This window comes from Brachycentrus maculatus, unplaced genomic scaffold, assembly GCF_059751285.1.
Source record: "Brachycentrus maculatus isolate JH-2025_06_01 unplaced genomic scaffold, ASM5975128v1 h1tg000543l, whole genome shotgun sequence".
Taxonomy (NCBI): Eukaryota; Metazoa; Arthropoda; class Insecta; order Trichoptera; family Brachycentridae; genus Brachycentrus; species Brachycentrus maculatus.
The window spans coordinates 790,539-807,420 of NW_028281287.1; the positions used below are offsets into that span (position 1 = coordinate 790,539).

A 16,882-nucleotide genomic window follows, 5' to 3' on the forward strand; every position below is an offset into this window, starting at 1 on the left:
ATTTCAATCACTGGCCGCCTCTGCTATCAAGTCTTGTTTATCGGTTAATTACCGATAAGTACCAAATTCCAAATTACAATATTTCGGCCTTAAGTATTCACTTAGTGTTTATCGATTGCACTTAACTCAAGTTGGAATTTCTCACCCTTACCCTTAGGTAAGATAAGGGTAGAACAAGCTATGAGGCTCTCCTGCTCGCCTGATTTAGCCTTCCATTTACCTAGAGCCAATTCCTCTGGGTATATAAGCGGCTTTACATTATGTAAGGTTCATATACTTATACAACTGGTTCGAAAGGCACTTAACTCAAGTACAACTTAACTTTCGAATATCTGTATTAACTCCAGAGCGAATATTTGTTTGGTAACACCTAGGGAATGAATTATTGGTTTTTGGTAGATCGGTTATCTGTGAATATAGTTTATTTCTAGTTACCAATTTACCGGTAGATATAACATTCTTTTGTTTTCGGTTCACATGTTAATATGACTTACAACATTTTGAGTGTGTCCAAATACTGTGAACAAGTATTTGGACACACTCCAAAAGGTTGTAAATAAATTATCTGGTCACATTATAAGCATAAATAATTAAAATGAAAATGATATTTTCTGGCGTTTCTCATGTGTGTGGACCAGGATTCGGAGCTCACATACTAATAAAAGAGTTTCTGCTAAATAAAAAGCTTCTTTTCATCTCACCAAAAGATGTCTAGTGAAGTTCTAGTGATTCAAGAACAATGTTTCAAAATTGAATTATATATATAGGACTTCCAAGAATTTGAGTAGTGTGGTTGTCAATAATGGGTAGAATTGGTGAATGTAACACGTGTGTAAAGTGATCACTTTAACCTGCCTATGACCGTCGTCAGCCCCGAATAATTCCCAGACTTCCATATTCTTCTTCATCTTTGATGAGATGTCAAAAAATAATATTATATGTATATATATATATATATATATATATATATATATATATATATATATATATATATATATATATATATATATATATATATATATATATAAATATACACATATACATACACATATACATACACTAAATATTTTATCGGGAAATACTTCCGGATTCAAAGTTCGGATATCCCTAGAGGTGGCAAACGTTTCGCTCAAACGTTAGGAAGTGAAGAGAAACACGTAAAAGCAATCTTCTTAATACTTACTGCGATTGAAGTAATGTGATGGATCGTTTCGGAAAATCAATATTTACGTGAACGAATCAATTATTTTGTATCGTCGTATATCGCTGTTTTATTTCTTATGATGACTCTAGCTCTTTTCAGATACATATTTCGATTTGCAAAGTAGGTTTGTGATATGAAATCACACTTTTTCACAGTTATTTTTCATTTTTTCATAAAGTAGGTGTGTAATAAGAAATCAGATACAACGTTTTGTGTGTGTCAAATTTGACACTTTGAAAATTTGATTTGTCACTTGTTGACAAATCTGGATTATCTCCAATTATAGGAGTGGTTTTTTATTATTTTTTGACATGAGCTTCTGCTTAATAAAAAGCTTCTTTCATTTCACCAATGCACAGTGTTTCGAAATTCAACAAATATATATTAGTGTGGTTGTCAATCATGGTTAGAATTCGTGAATGTAACACGTGTGTAAAGTGATCACTTAAACAAAAAATAATATAACCGATTATTGACATTCTCCATCATTCACTTGGTGTAATACCACTTTAATAAATGCTGATTCGTGAATACCGGTTTCGGAATAATCAATCCATCATCAGGTCATTAAAATAAAATAAAATTATTATGGTCTGACATTTATACAAAAATAAAACTTTGAAAGTGAGAAAGAAGACAAATTAATCACAACGTGAATATTTTAAACAGTGGACTTAATATTAAATTCAGTTGATTTTTTTATTATGGGTAAATTTTTATTTATTGATTTTAAATTATTATTTTTTGTACAAATGTCAGACGGTAATAAATTTATTTTATTTTAATGACCTGATGATGGAATGATTATTCTGAAATCGGTAGTCACGAATCGAAATCGAGTCTAATAAAGTGGTATTACACAAAGTGAACGATGAATGATAAGGAGAGTGTTATATTACTATACCACAAAGTAAACATTGCTTTTCATAAGCAAAATATAACCGATTAATAATAAAAATAACACTCAGTAATTTCTATTTCGTATATGTGAGAAGCAGATCTCTCTTAGTTAATTCTCAAATCTTCTATCGCAAAGAGGCAGCTTCAGATTGTTTTGTTTAAATGCTAAAAATGTTATTAGACTGTTGCGAGTGGAAGGGTGGTTAATTCAGCTAAGATTTTCTAGAAGGGTGAATTATTAATGACAGCGAATTACCTTTCTTAACAACGCTTCCCAAAGGGATTGAGACAACAGTATTGAAATATTAACCAATTAAGGGAGCCCTTAAGTACATGTACTTGTTCGGGCGAAACTACAGGGGCATGCGAAACTGAATTACTAGAAAAATAAATTATAATTTAATAAAATCCATAATATAGTAGCCGTTGTATTCGATTTAAGTTTTGTACTGATATTTCTTGGTAGTACTACATTTGTACAGTATTTTCCACTTTTATTTAATTTAACTAGTGGCCGGGTATCGTCGTTATCGACATCATCAGACTATATGTTATACGATTATAAACAACAAGGCAAGGGATGAAAACCATGATTTTCGATATTTTTTTTGGAAAAGTGATTTTAAATTGAACGAATTCTATTAGGTATTATAAAAATAACTACATATATGTATGTGCGTTATAGCAAACGTTCAAAGTAAAGTGTAAAGTGATCACTTAAACCAGCCTATGATGGTCGTCAGCCCCGTAAATGCCCAGACTTCCATATTCTTCTTCATCTTTGATGAGATGTCAAAATATAATATTAAATATGTATTTCAGAAAAACCTAAATACATAATTACTTTGTCTAAAAAACACGCTTTATTTTAAGTTTGTAAAAGACGTAAAATTACCAAACTTTTCAAATAAATAAAACATATCAAAAAAAATATTTGCATCTATTTTCACAATTTCAAAAATTAACATTTTTATACTATTCATATTTTGAAAAATACAATCGATAATCCTAAAGGCGGGCTAAGCCAAGTAAAACATATACTCACATATGTTCATGCCTTCAAAACACTTTAAGGAATTTATGATTGGTATAACACTATATCAACTAATTTCACTGCCCTAACAGCATCGAGTGCAGACAAGCGAAAGACGACATATTTATCAGAAGCTTGGTGTTTTCAGTTTTCAGTTTTCAGTAGCCCTGTACCGCCGTATAAGGGATCTGGTACGTACCAGCGTCGATAGCTTTCGTTAAGTGCGCCTCGCCGGAGGGAGTTTGTTTTCCAGAAAAGTGTTTTGGCTGCTTGCGTACTTCAACAGTTGCTAAGTTTGATGCCGGAGGGATGTTGCAGAAGTTTTGAACCATCCTGTATTTATACCATACTGTATTTAAACATTTAAAATATACCGAATTGTATTTATACGTACAAAATATATCATATTGTAATTATACATTCAAAATACACCATATTGCTTTATACATTAAAACTATTTTCTTTTCTTCTTTTTTTAACTCTTATTTGCACCCAAGGGTGCAAATAAGAGTTAAAACTGCACTGTATGTTATTGGCACTGTATGTTATTGACAGAGTGTTATCTTGATCGTTAATTGCATAAAAGTGAGGTGATCAGCCCTGCGCTTCTTGTATCAGTCCAGGGTAATATTGAATAATTATTACAGTGAAAAAATCACTTTTATTTATTTCACCCCCCCCCTCTAAGAATCGAGTCCGAGACCTCAAGAGCGGAAGCCAAGCGTGCTGACCATTACCCCATGGAGGCGGACATCATACGTACAAACGGGTATGTAATGGATTTACACATATATTTAAATAAAAGTTTAAATGTTTATTTGTTCAAAATCTTAAGTCTCACTAAGCAATAGAGGGATTGCTCTTAATTTTTTTCTAAGTTTTACCCGTAGCAGCAAAAATATTTTTCCTTCTTGGCTGTGTTTAAAAGATGTTTTATTCGATATTCCGCCAGATAAATATTGCCCCAATGCCTAGATTATAAAAAAGTTTTTAAAATATAAGCCTATCATTGAAATTTAAACTGCCAGTACACAATGGAATCTTAGAACCAACACTAATGTATAGATGTGAAGCAAGGATTTATCAAATGAAGGGTGAAAGTAGACTGAATGCAGTCGAAATGTGATCTTTCAGACGCATGTGCGAAAAAACGAGAACATTTTAGAAAGGTGTGTGAAATGGCTTGAGCATTTAGAGCAAATGTATGATGAAAAAAAAAACAGTATAAAAAATTTCTGATGCCAATATTGTTGAAATTACGAGTATAGGAACACCGAGAAAAACTTGGAGTGATTTAATATTTCAAATACTTGAAAGTGGTCAGTTCAGAAGTTGGCATAATGGGATGGTTTGTATGTAAAGATGCATGAATGTTAGAGAGGCTAAGAATATTTGTAAAGATAGATTTTTGTGGCGTTCTATTCTCTCTGCCTACCCCTGGAGTGACGCGATTTATTAAGTTTGAATTTAGTTGAAAATTACAAATATTCTTCAAACCCTTATCCGCACCCCAGTGGTGCATAGGGCACTGCATATAAACGCAATGTTATCTTGATCATTAATTAACACACGGAGGACAGGTGATCAGCCCTCCGCTTCAGGTACCAGTCCAGGGTGATTTTGAATAAATATTAGAGTTAAAAAATAACTTGTATTTATTTGACCCCCCCAAGGAATCGAACCCGGGACCTCCAGAATGGTAGCCGAGCGTGCTGACCATTACACTATGGAGACGGACAGAAACATTTTTTTTAGGTGGGAATTGCATTTATTATTTACCTTGCTTATTATGTACAAGGTTTATTGATCATTTAGTGTTTTTTTTTTCTTCTAGCTTATTTAATATATGTATTTATGTTTGAATCACAAATATTACAAATACCAAAATAAATCTCGTTTCCCGATTTAGTCAGTTTCCAATCTCTGCAGTGTCGGTACGGCGGGGGGTAAGAGGGTGGATTCTGTAAAAGGTTTCGTGGAGGGGATGCGATCCCCTCTCCTCACACCCTCCTCCCCCGGCCGCGCTGGAGGGGGAGCAACCACACCCCAATCATCCAATCACGGCGTACCCTCTTGTAACGAGTTATTCTTGCAAAATAATAAAGGCTGTCGGCATCTGCGTCTGCTGTGCGAGACCTTTTCTATTAGGGTAGATTATATATAGCTTTTAATACCTACGTTTATAATCGATTAAAAATATAACAAAATGCCTGTGTCTAGAAACATTTATTCTTTAACTAAAACACCTCCATCGTGACGGGTTGTAGTCACGTGATTAGTGTCGCGGAATCTTAAGTCAGAGTTTCTTGGTTCGAACCCTCGCTATTACAATTTGATACCTATTTCTAATAATAAAGCCGCCAAGGCTCACAGAAATAGTATGAAATGGAAATATTTGTGTAAATAATAAAAACTATTGTAAATAATGGCACGATCAGGTATGCCAAATACTTGAAAGTGGTCAGGTTAGGAGTCGTAACAATCGGCGGGTATGTACGAGGAGATGCATGAACGTGGAAGAGGCGAAGAATGTTTTCAAGGACAGAGAGGTGTGGCGTTCTATATTCTCTGCCTACCCCCTGCGGGGAAGCGGCGTGATGGTTAGTTAGTTAGTTAGTTAATAAAAACTACTATATATATATATATATGCATTTTCTTATTCGTTCTACTAGTTCACTAATGTAACCATGGTATTTCAAGTGTTATACCTAGGTATTTAATTTCTTATTATGTATAATATAAAAAGCTGAAAAAAATCTTAAAAATTTAATTATCCTTCCGATTTGTTGAATTACTGACGAACAATTTTTCATGTTATTTTTAGTACCTATTTCAGGTGGTTTTAACAAGATCCTAAGCACTCATCGCCGATATATCCGAGCCTTCTAGTAGCCATCTAACCGCGATACATTTTACTTAAGTGCCCGATCGCCACTAGTAATTTGGAGCTGAGTTAAATGCCCAGTCTGACCGCACCTTAAATTTATAAAGCGCCATGGTTAGTACTCCACTATTAGGCCAAAGGTTTTTGGTTTCTCCTGAAACAAAGCCGCCACAAGCCTCTGGGTTTCGTAGTGTGGAATGAGTAGCGAAAACCGAGTAGGGTAGCTGGCCGAATACCGAATGGCCTAATATCGAACGGCCTAACACCGAATGACCCAATACCGAATGAACTTTATAAAATAAAACAACTTTGTTTTAACCACTTTTTATTGGGACACTTTTTCTAACCGGTTTCGACAAGAACCTTGTCATCCTCAGGGTTTATGTACAAATTATAAAATATTGAAATACTCATAGTTAGGTTATAGTTAATTACCCTTTCCTTACGATACCAAAAACATCCACTCACTCCGAAAAAACACCATATGAAAATATGAAAATATGATTTAAAAATGTGATTTAAAAAACGGGAAAAAAACTACTAAATGACAAGGATGACAAGGTTCTTGTCGAAACCGGTTGGAAAAAGTGCACCAATTAAAAGTGGTTAAAGCAAAGTTGTTTTATTTTATAAAGTTTATAAAATGTGCCACAATCTGCGAAAAACATTCAAGAAATAATACCGAATGGCCTGATACCGAATTGCTTGAAACTGAATGACCGGATCTACTATTTAGTAAGAAAACCTTTCCTCTTCTAGTGACTCTCATTTGAGCTCAAGGGTGCATAGTAAACGAATAAATGATGAAACTTGATCTTTAAGACATGTGATTAGATTACAACATTTTGAGTGTGTCCAAATACTTGTTATTTGTGAGTTATTTTCATATTATTTTTTAACATCTCATCAAAGATGAAGAAGAATATGGAAGTCTGGGCATTTACGGGGCTGAATGGTATTTTCTGGCGTTTCTCATGTGTGTGATTATAATCCAGGATTTGGACCTCACATACTAATATTAGAGTTTCTGCTTAGTAAAAAGCTTCTTAACATCTCACCAATAGATGTCTCTAGTGAAGTTCTAGTGATTCAAGAACAAGGTTGCTAAATTGGTTCATATATATAGAATTTCCAAGAATTTGAGTAGTGTGATTGTCAATAATGGGTAGAATTGGTGAATGTTACATGTGTGTAAAGTGATCACTTAAACCAGCCTATGACGGTCGTCAGCCCCGTAAATGCCCAGACTTCCATATTCTTCTTCATATTTGATGAGATGTCAAAAAATAGTAGGTTTTATAAATGTATAAAATAATAACTCATGTTTAGATCTATGTTAAAATATAAACTCATCATTTAAGCCAGCCAAGGTAGGTCGTAAGCCTTGGAATGATAATTTGGTATTTTCAGGAATACCCTTGTATGTAAAATTGTTTGTGTGTGCTATTTTCGTTGTATTTTATTGTAATAATATATTTCCATTTTTGATTTGATACTGAATACATCAAAACACGTGTGACAATAAATAAGTGTGTGAAATTAAAATATATATAAAAGGTTTCTGATAATATATTGTTTTAGCGCTCAATTTATAATACTTATTTTTATATTATTTATTGATTCGGCATTAACTTTGTGGAATGACATGATTATTTTATTAAAATTAAACTCTTGAATAATCCACTTAATCAACTGCGATAAAAAATATACTGGCCAAACTGCGAGAAGTCTAAGAATTAGAATTAGAGAACATCGTCGTGGACTAACAAGTAATTATTTTTCGGAATTTGCAAATCATATCATGGAAACTAACCACTCATTTGACTCTCATACACTTAAATTATTACACTCTGTTACAAATAAAGGTCAAGTTATGAATAATTTAGAAAATTTAGAAATACATAAAAATATAAATTCAGATAAAACAATAATTAATAATATACTGTTTCAAAATACGTCACCATTATTATCAATGTTTCCTTTTACAAATAATGTTTTTCCTCAACCTCCCTACCTATATTTATTAACCTATATATACACCTAAATATATTTTTATTCATTAGTTTTAATTTGTACCAAAAGATGAAAACAATTGTCGTTTTCGAAACAAGTCGTAAATAAAATAAAACTCAATTAAGTGGATTATTCAAGTGTTTAATATTAATAAAACATACTTATTGTTGTTAAATCTAAAAACAAATTGCACTAGATTTTTATAAGCATCGTTTTAATGTTTTTTTTTTATAACAATGGGAACACTTGAAGCAATTTACAAAATTAAAGTAGATGTTTACCCTTAAATGGCAGGTACTTTGCAAACAAAGAATTTTATAAAACGGAAGATATTTTCCATTTTCTTATTCCGTACTGAGACATTTTGTCTTTCACAGTACAATCGCTTTCCCATTTTTGGTTCCATCGTTTTCTATATTTTCCACTCCCTGCCATAGAACAGGACTGGAGTTGGATTTTAATTGAGAAAAAACTGTAAATATAATAAAAATGAGAGAGATTATAAAGATTATAATTTCTATTTGAAGCACTACCTTTGCGATTTACCATTTTATAATTAAAATGTAACTTTGTTTCGAAATCATTATAAATACTTTATTATCACATAATTATAATGTCAACCAGTTTCGAAGCTAACCGCTTCTATTAATCAATCAATATTGATAAAGAAACGGTTAGCTTCGAAACCGGTAGATATTATAGTTGAGTATATAATAAAATATTTATAGTGATTTTAAAACAAAGTTAAAATCATTATTGTAAACGTTAAAATCATTATTGTTAACGTTGAAATCATTATAAATACTTCATTATTACATAATTATAATGCCTACCAGTTTCGAAGCTAACCGCTTCTGTTATTAAATCAATATTGATAAAGAAGCGGCTAGCTTCGAAACCGGTAGACATTATAATTAAGTTATGATAAAATATTTATAGTGATTTTAAAACAAAGTTGCATTTAAATTAGAGATTATAAAGAATTAAAAAATATCCAATATATATCGTGAGTATACTGGCAAAAAACGATTTTTCTTAAATCTCTGTTTGAATAATCACTGTTATTTACAGCTTATAGTCTGAATAAAAAACCCGTTAATAAATTTAATGTTGAATTTACTTTTAAAACCACATACACGAGTATATATGACATTTTAAAATACTTAGTGTATTTCGCCAGATTATGGAACGTTGAAAACTTTATAACATGCATCATTAATTAAAAATTGCATATTTTCGAGTTGGTGTTTTTCGCCAGTACACTAAATATTTATTGTTATTTTATTTTTATTAAAAAAATGAAATAAACGTCAGAAATGAAGACTCTAAGAAGCTTATTTGGCAAGAGTCTACGAGACAAAATAAGGAACACCAGGATAAGAGAAATATGTGATATCAAAGATGTCGTTCGGTGGGGAATGCAACGAAGGAAACAATGGTATGCGCATGTAATGTAATAAGGACATATTAGAATGACGTTCTAGACTCTCTGCCTTCCGTTGTGGGGAAATTGTGTGAAAGTTAATTGGTTTTAATAAAATAACAACCAAGTAGTATTTTTTACATTTATTTTATTTGACCAGTGACCGGGTTTTGTCAATGTTAAAGTAAAAAAAATAGTTGAGGCAGGTGCCGTAGCGTAGTTGGATAGACTCTCAATTGCAAAACTGGCATCTCGGATACGATTTCCCGCCTTGTTTTAAAATAAATTCCAGAAACATTTATTTTCAATTGGTCTGGGTGATTATAATGTATTTTTCATATTTACCTTCCCTGTCCTTACTATCCTACCTGCAGACCAGCCTCTAAAAGTAGAGGATTTTCGGGCAATTTTTTTTTAAATTACAAAACGTATCTAATTTCGGAGACTGTTTTTATTTCTCATTAATTGTACCTGTGTTGGTCTTAGGGAGTACCAATGATAGTACCTACTTGCCACGGTAATTTTACATTTTTTAAAGTCCGGTCCTGCGTTACTCTGGGCTATCGTCCGGAATTTTCCCGAACGGGCGATTGTTCGACGTTTCTTCCGCCATTTTGGCCATTATCGCGGCGGATTCCTTCAATACGCCACCATTCGCTGCAAGCACGGCGCGCACGGAAGTGTGCGCTACATCGTACACCCCACAGTTCATACTACACCCTGACGCGAGCGATTGCTTCCCCGATTTGCGCACAATACGACGTCAAAATGGAAGCGCTTCCGAGCCGAGCTGGCGAAACACTCTCACTTGTTTGATTTCTGAATCGAAATACTAAAGAAATAAATAAAACATCGGCTAACGGCGAATGTTCTATGCAATACCATACTAAAACGATCATTCTTATATGTGACTTATTAAACTTGAATTATAAATTAACAAGCGCACAGTGAGTAATACTTAAAAGAAATTAAAAAATATTTCATGAACAATTGATATTATATTTGGTAACAAGTCAGTCCATACAGTAGGCTTTAGTTTCGTTTAGTGAAAAATAGGAAAAACTGCCAAGGAAAGCCGAGAAAATATTATGAAAAACATATTTGAATTCATTCCAATATTTTTTTATTGCGAGCCTCTTGTTAAATTTGACTTAGGCCGGCGAGCCGCTTGTTCAACTAACAGAGATCAATATTTTCTGTTTAAATCAGTACATAAATGCAATTTCAGTGGAAGTCATATCTGTGTATATATTTAATATCACTCTGGACTTGTACCCTAAGCGCGGAGCTTATCAACTTGGGTTAAATTACTTAACGACTGATGTGACACTGCATCGATGCCATGTAGTGCCCTATGTGCCATTTGGTCCAGGTTAGAAAGAGAAAAGGTTTATCCCACCGTTCAACTGAAAGATTTACTCCGCTTCGCCGCAGGGGTAGGCAGAGAGAATAGAAAGCCGCACTACTCTGTATTTGCAAACATTCTTCAAATTTTCTACATTCATGAATATCCTCACACATACCCGCCAATTATTTCAACAAGTACTTCAAGCCAAATTTTTCTCTTGTTTGATTACGTAAATAATTTAAAATTACATTAAATTCACAATGTTTTGTGTATGTTTAAATCATTGTCCACCAATCTGAGTTTATTGGAGATATTTATATTCACATCTCAAAATAAATAAAGAAGAATATGGAAGTCTGGGTATTTAAAGGGTTTCTGACCTTAAGTGATTATTTTACACTCGTATAACATTCACAATTCCACCTGTTCTACTCGTGTCAATTTAGTGATATATAAGTCACAGTGCATTTCATTTTTTAACATTTTTTTTGTTGCTGCTTAGTTTGATAATTTATTCAGTTAAAAAAGAATGTTGGTCCGCCTCCTTGGTGTAATGGTTAGCGTGTTTAGCTACCGTGTTGGAGGTCCTGGGTTCGATTTCCGGGGGGGGGGAGAAAATAAATAAAGTGAATTTACACTCTAATAGTTATACCCTGGACTGCCCCCTGAAGCGCACGAGTGTGCTTTCATATAAGTAACAATCAAGATAACACTACGTCAATACGATGCAGTGCCCTATGTACCATTGGGTATGGACAAGTGTTAAAAAAAGAGAAAATCAATTTGATTTCATCGTTTTGTTGAAAACCAATATTACACTGAAAAAGTCCGCCTCCTTAGTGTACCTAATGATCAGCACGTACTGGCGGTCCCGGCTTCGATTCCCAGGGGGGTCAAATAAATATGAGTGATTTTTTCACTATAATATTTATTCAACATTACCCTGGTCTGGTGCCGGAAGCGGAGGGCTGATCACCTTTCCTTAATGTGTTAGCGATCAAGATAACACTGTGTCAATACGATGCAGTGCCCTATGCACCATTAGGTACTGATAAGTGTTGGAAAAAAAAAGAAAATCTATTTGATTTCTTCATTGCGTTAAAAACTGATATTAGTACTATAAAAAGCGACGCAAAATCCTTGTTTACTCATTTAAAACTGTCTGTTTTCCTTGAGAAATGAAAGGATCTTCCCTTACAAGGGTTTCTAGTCCTTTACGATCCCTCGACATCCCCTTGGCAGGGTAATAAGACGAGAGAAGGGACGGAAAGGATGCGGACAGGATGTAAGAAATGTCCTGAGTGTTGAACGAGGGTGTATTTAGGTAATTTGACAGCCTTAAATTACTCGCTTACTTTAGGCGACACTTGTATTGAACATAACAATGAATGCAAAATACCTTATAAATTATATTTGATGCACTAACTTTGGGATTTTCCATTTTATAATTAAAATGTAACTTTGTTTTAAAATCACAATAAATATTTTATTATAACTTAGTTTTAACGTCTAACAGTCTTGATAAAGAAGCGGTCAGCTTCGAAACCGGTAGACATTATTATTAAGTTATAATAAAATATTTATAGTGATTTTAAAACAAAGTTACATTTTAATTATGAAAAATACCTTAACTAAAAAAAATCTTACAAAGTACTGTTTTTTAAAATATATTTTTAATTTACAACAATTGAGTGTGCTCAAATGCTTGTTCACAAATCTGGATTATCTCCAATTATAGGAGTTATTTTTCATTTTCGGAAGTCTGGGCATTTACAGGGCTTACGATCGTCATAGGCTCAAGTGATCACTTTTCACACGTGTAACATTCACCAATTCTACCCGTGATTGACATTCACACTACTCAAATTCTTGGAACTATCTATATAAATATATGATCCAATTTTGAAACATTGTACTTGAATCACTAGAATTTTCACTAGAGACATCTACTGATGAGATAAAGAGGCTTTTTTTTATTGAGCAGAAGGTTTTTATATTGTTTATTTGTATGTGATGTCCGTATCGTACTTCTTCTTCTTCTTCATATTGTTGTAGGCCTTGTGGCCTGTTTTTAAGAGGGATAAGTCTCCTGCCCGGGAGTCGTCTACCATGGGGTTGGCCGTACACTGCGATGTGGGGGAGTCTAGATGATTCCATTCTCCTCACATGCGCATACCATTGTCTCCTTCGTTAACTTCCCTACCTAACGACATCTTCGATCTCGCATATTTCCCTGATCCTGGCGTTATTTACTCTCGAAGACTTACACTGGGGTACTGGTAATTTGGTGATGGACTTACAATCTTGTATGTATTAAAATTGGCAGTGACATATTGAAAGCTTTTAAATGTTAATTCACAGTAAAATCGGGATACAATTTTATATTGTTTCACATTTTCAATAAATTTCACAACTTAGTTTAAAAAATTGCTTAGCAAGAGCAGATCTGTCAGGAAGCCTAGATGCTTCGGTATCAGATCTGGGCATGCGGTGGTACAGCTTTTAATATCTCGAAAACTCTTGCCTGATATGCTTCTTAGGGTCTTCATTTTTGACACTCTAAGCGCGTTTTTTTGTGCCAACAGTGTCCGCTCTACTTTCGATTCCATACGTCATGATGGGTCGGACACAAGTTTTGTAAATCCATTTCCATGATTTTTCCATTTAGAATTTTTCAGGCATCCTGGGATGGCTGCAGCTTTGTCAACTTTTTTCAGAATTTTCCTCGGACGCGACGCCGACGCATAGCGTCTAGCAAATGATAGATTGTATTTTTACAATAAAAAATTCTATGATATTAGTCATGATCATATTCATTAAATACTTATGGTTTTCACTACTACTACAACTACTACTAACATCACGACGTAACTCCGTAGGGGTAGTCAGAGAAGATGGAACGCCACACTCTTCCGTAGAAACACACTCTTCGCTTCTTTCACATCCATACATCTAGTCATACATGCCCTCCGATTACGCAGACTTTTGGTGACACCACCAGATTTGTGACACACCATCTGATCATGCCAAGTCTTTTTTGGCCTTCCTTTTTCTATTCTCCCGTTCACATTCGCCAAATATACTTTCTTAGTCATTCATCGTACAGTGCCAAGTCATTTGAAGAAAATATTCAGCCACCGCATTTCCCACTCAACCATTATTCATCGACATTTTATTACTGCATCTTGTGATTTTTTTTCTTCATACAAACCTATCACAATCTTAACAAATGATGCAAAAACCCTAGCAAAAAGTTTTAACCACGACATAGAAAGACAACAACACAATGCAGTACATTATATAAAGAAAAAACCCTTATGATGCAGCATCTTTGATCAAACATAATTATCTAGATCCCCCACACGATAGATCGATCAAGTTAAGACAGCAGAAGGCACCTCGATGATTGAAGCGCTATTATTATATAGCACGTGCAGTGCAGTCAAGGGATAACTGAAGAAGAGTCATTGCTTCGACAAGGGTCACAACCTTCAGTAATGAGGAGTAAGACAGAGAAGAAGAATCATTTAGAAATCACAAGTATGTACAACGTGGTTGTTGGTATAGAGCATAAAAAGTAACCATGGTCAGCAAAATACCTGGATAGCATTGCAGCATCAGAACACTGCAGATGATGAGCAGCTAGAGCAGCTGCTTCCAAGACTCCTCTGGGTGGACTACCAGGTCTCGGCAGTCCTTGCAGACCCTGCTTCCTTGGCTCACTCCTGCTCAGGATACTGGAGATGGAGAAAGAAGTGTATCCCGACGTCTGGCCTCCAGCCATCTTGGGAGAGTTCGGAGTAATATCCTTACTGATCTCTTCCTTCAACTTGGCACTTATGTGAGTATCACTTTCCTTGTCCTTGCCCACTGGAGAGAGTTCACACATGTCTTTAATTTTGAAATTACTTCCGCGATCTTTTGTCAGTATTTTTAATTGTTCGGTTTTATTTTCTGGAGAATAATTGAATTTAGGGCTGCTGGATCTAAAACTGCTCAAGTCTGGGTTATTTCTATATTTTGTTAGACTGTTGTTTTCTAATGTTTTGTTTTCGTGTGACTTTGGAATGAATATTGGGGACTTCCTTCCTCCGTTTATGGTGTAGTTCTGAGCGACGTTCTGAGGAGAGTTTGGAGCTATCAGGATGTTGACTGACCTAAATTTACTCGGAGGTTCTGGACTATTAGGTTCAGAGACAACATTGACTTCAATATCGCGTTCATCTTGAGACGAAGGAGAATTCATTTTGCCTTAAAATTTATATAAAAATTCCTTTTTTTGATGTTGTTAATTTGCTCTTATTTTTGTTTTTTTAACTGCGTCAAAATGTTGAATTTGGATTTGTTTTTTTACCTTTTTGAAGTACGTCAAAAGGTTTAATTTGTTTGTTATCAAAATCCAATTATTTCCACCGGTAGTTTAATTCAATATTATTCTTCTAGTTACACCCCTAATATTATCGCTACGCTTTAATCACAAAGTATTTAATTACATTTAATATGAATAATTTATCTAGTATTAACAAAGTCAAATAGCACCGAAGTCACAGTGTCTGGTCGCGATGAAACCACATTATCTTTCAAATCAGTAGCACTAAATTGTGTTCAACAGTCAAATTAAGCGACCCACCGTCGTTAATTCTATTGAATATTCAAACGCACCCCGAAAACTTTATTGCATTACCCACTTTATAATTTGGAACTATGTTCGGCCATAGAAAACATCTGCTCCGGAGATGGCCCGCGAAGATAGGACCGAATGTTTTGGCAGAAGAGTTTAACAGTCCACGACAACAAATTTTGGTATATTCAAATGCGCTTGGGGCTGTTAGGAGTCATGAATATTCAAAAGGCTAATTCCTTCCCTCGAACAGAGTGCCCACATTACTCAAAAGCGCATTCTAGCAGCATAATTTCTCGATCCAATTTGCCACCGCTTATCGAAGATCTATATTTCTCTGACATATTATTTCATTCGTGGGTTCCACACAGATGGATCAGATATATCGAGTAACAAAATTGATGCGGTCTCTTCCGTCAAAACACGACAATGTCGCCTGATCTTATCGGCGATTAAAACTATGATTACTTTCTAAGCTCCTTTGTATTATTTTTTGTGCTTTTTAAACCCTTGCTAGCCGCAATGAACGAGGGTGGCTTTCGGTCGCGATGTAATTTAATATCTTTTTGTAGGGAAAACGATTTTGAACAATCTATTGTCGATTGCTCTCGCTTTATTTGATGTAACACAATCTTTTTATTTCTCCGGGTAATCTGGGATATCGATTACTCAATGTTTTTCTGTATAAATGCCAGGATGACTTTTCGCTTCGTATTATCCTCGAGACTTTACTGATTTGAAAAGAGCGGAAAGATCTTTTGCGCTTAATTAACTTTCTTCGATCTTGTTATAATAAAGTAACGTATATGTTACTACAACTTAAAAATCATCAACGTAGGAATCAATTTGTACGTCTTGTTTCCAATAAATCGTATTTATCCCAACCGCAGCATTAAATTTGTCAAATGAATGTTTGTCGTTTGTAAACAAAATGCTTTGTAAACCGATAGCATTCACCTGCGATTAATTCATCGAACACAGAGTATTACTGACAAAACAGCAAGCCTCGGGCAGCGTTTCCCCACAGTCTATACAACATCCGATCCATTGAATTGTCGACAGACATGCAACCACTTAGAGGTATTGCATCCGACAAAATCAGAGCTGTTGTACAATAAATCAAATGTCATATAAGCGAAAGAATTTCACATATAAATTATTAAAATAATCCAATATCACATTCATTAAACTGATTACACTATTTGACACTAATAATAAGTTTCAGTCACGATGTCAAATCATTAAATTATGATATCAAAATGAACAAAGAAAAGGTCTTGTATTAAAATTCACTTTCTGCACTGTTTAAAACTATGTTTTTTTAATAATTTTTTCAGTCTAAATTGTTCACTTTTAGATTCGCAAATTTGCGAGTCCAGGTATAACGCGAATCATTTTGAAGCACTCATATCACGACTCGACAACTGTCAATCTATGAACGACCGCTGTAGTAAAA

At 34.2% G+C, this 16,882-nt stretch overlaps 1 protein-coding gene across 1 annotated transcript in view; it reads right to left on the reverse strand.

Moving 5' to 3' along the window:
• The window catches only part of Hmx (H6 family homeobox), a 35,619-nt gene extending 19,326 nt beyond the window's left edge, over positions 1–16,293 (reverse strand). The window contains exon 1 of the mRNA XM_088273073.1: positions 14,405–16,293. Coding sequence (XP_088129199.1) covers positions 14,405–15,051 — 647 coding nt within the window. The 5' untranslated portion in view covers positions 15,052–16,293. The remainder of the gene's footprint in view (positions 1–14,404) is intronic.
• Positions 16,294–16,882: the final 589 nt, after the last annotated feature.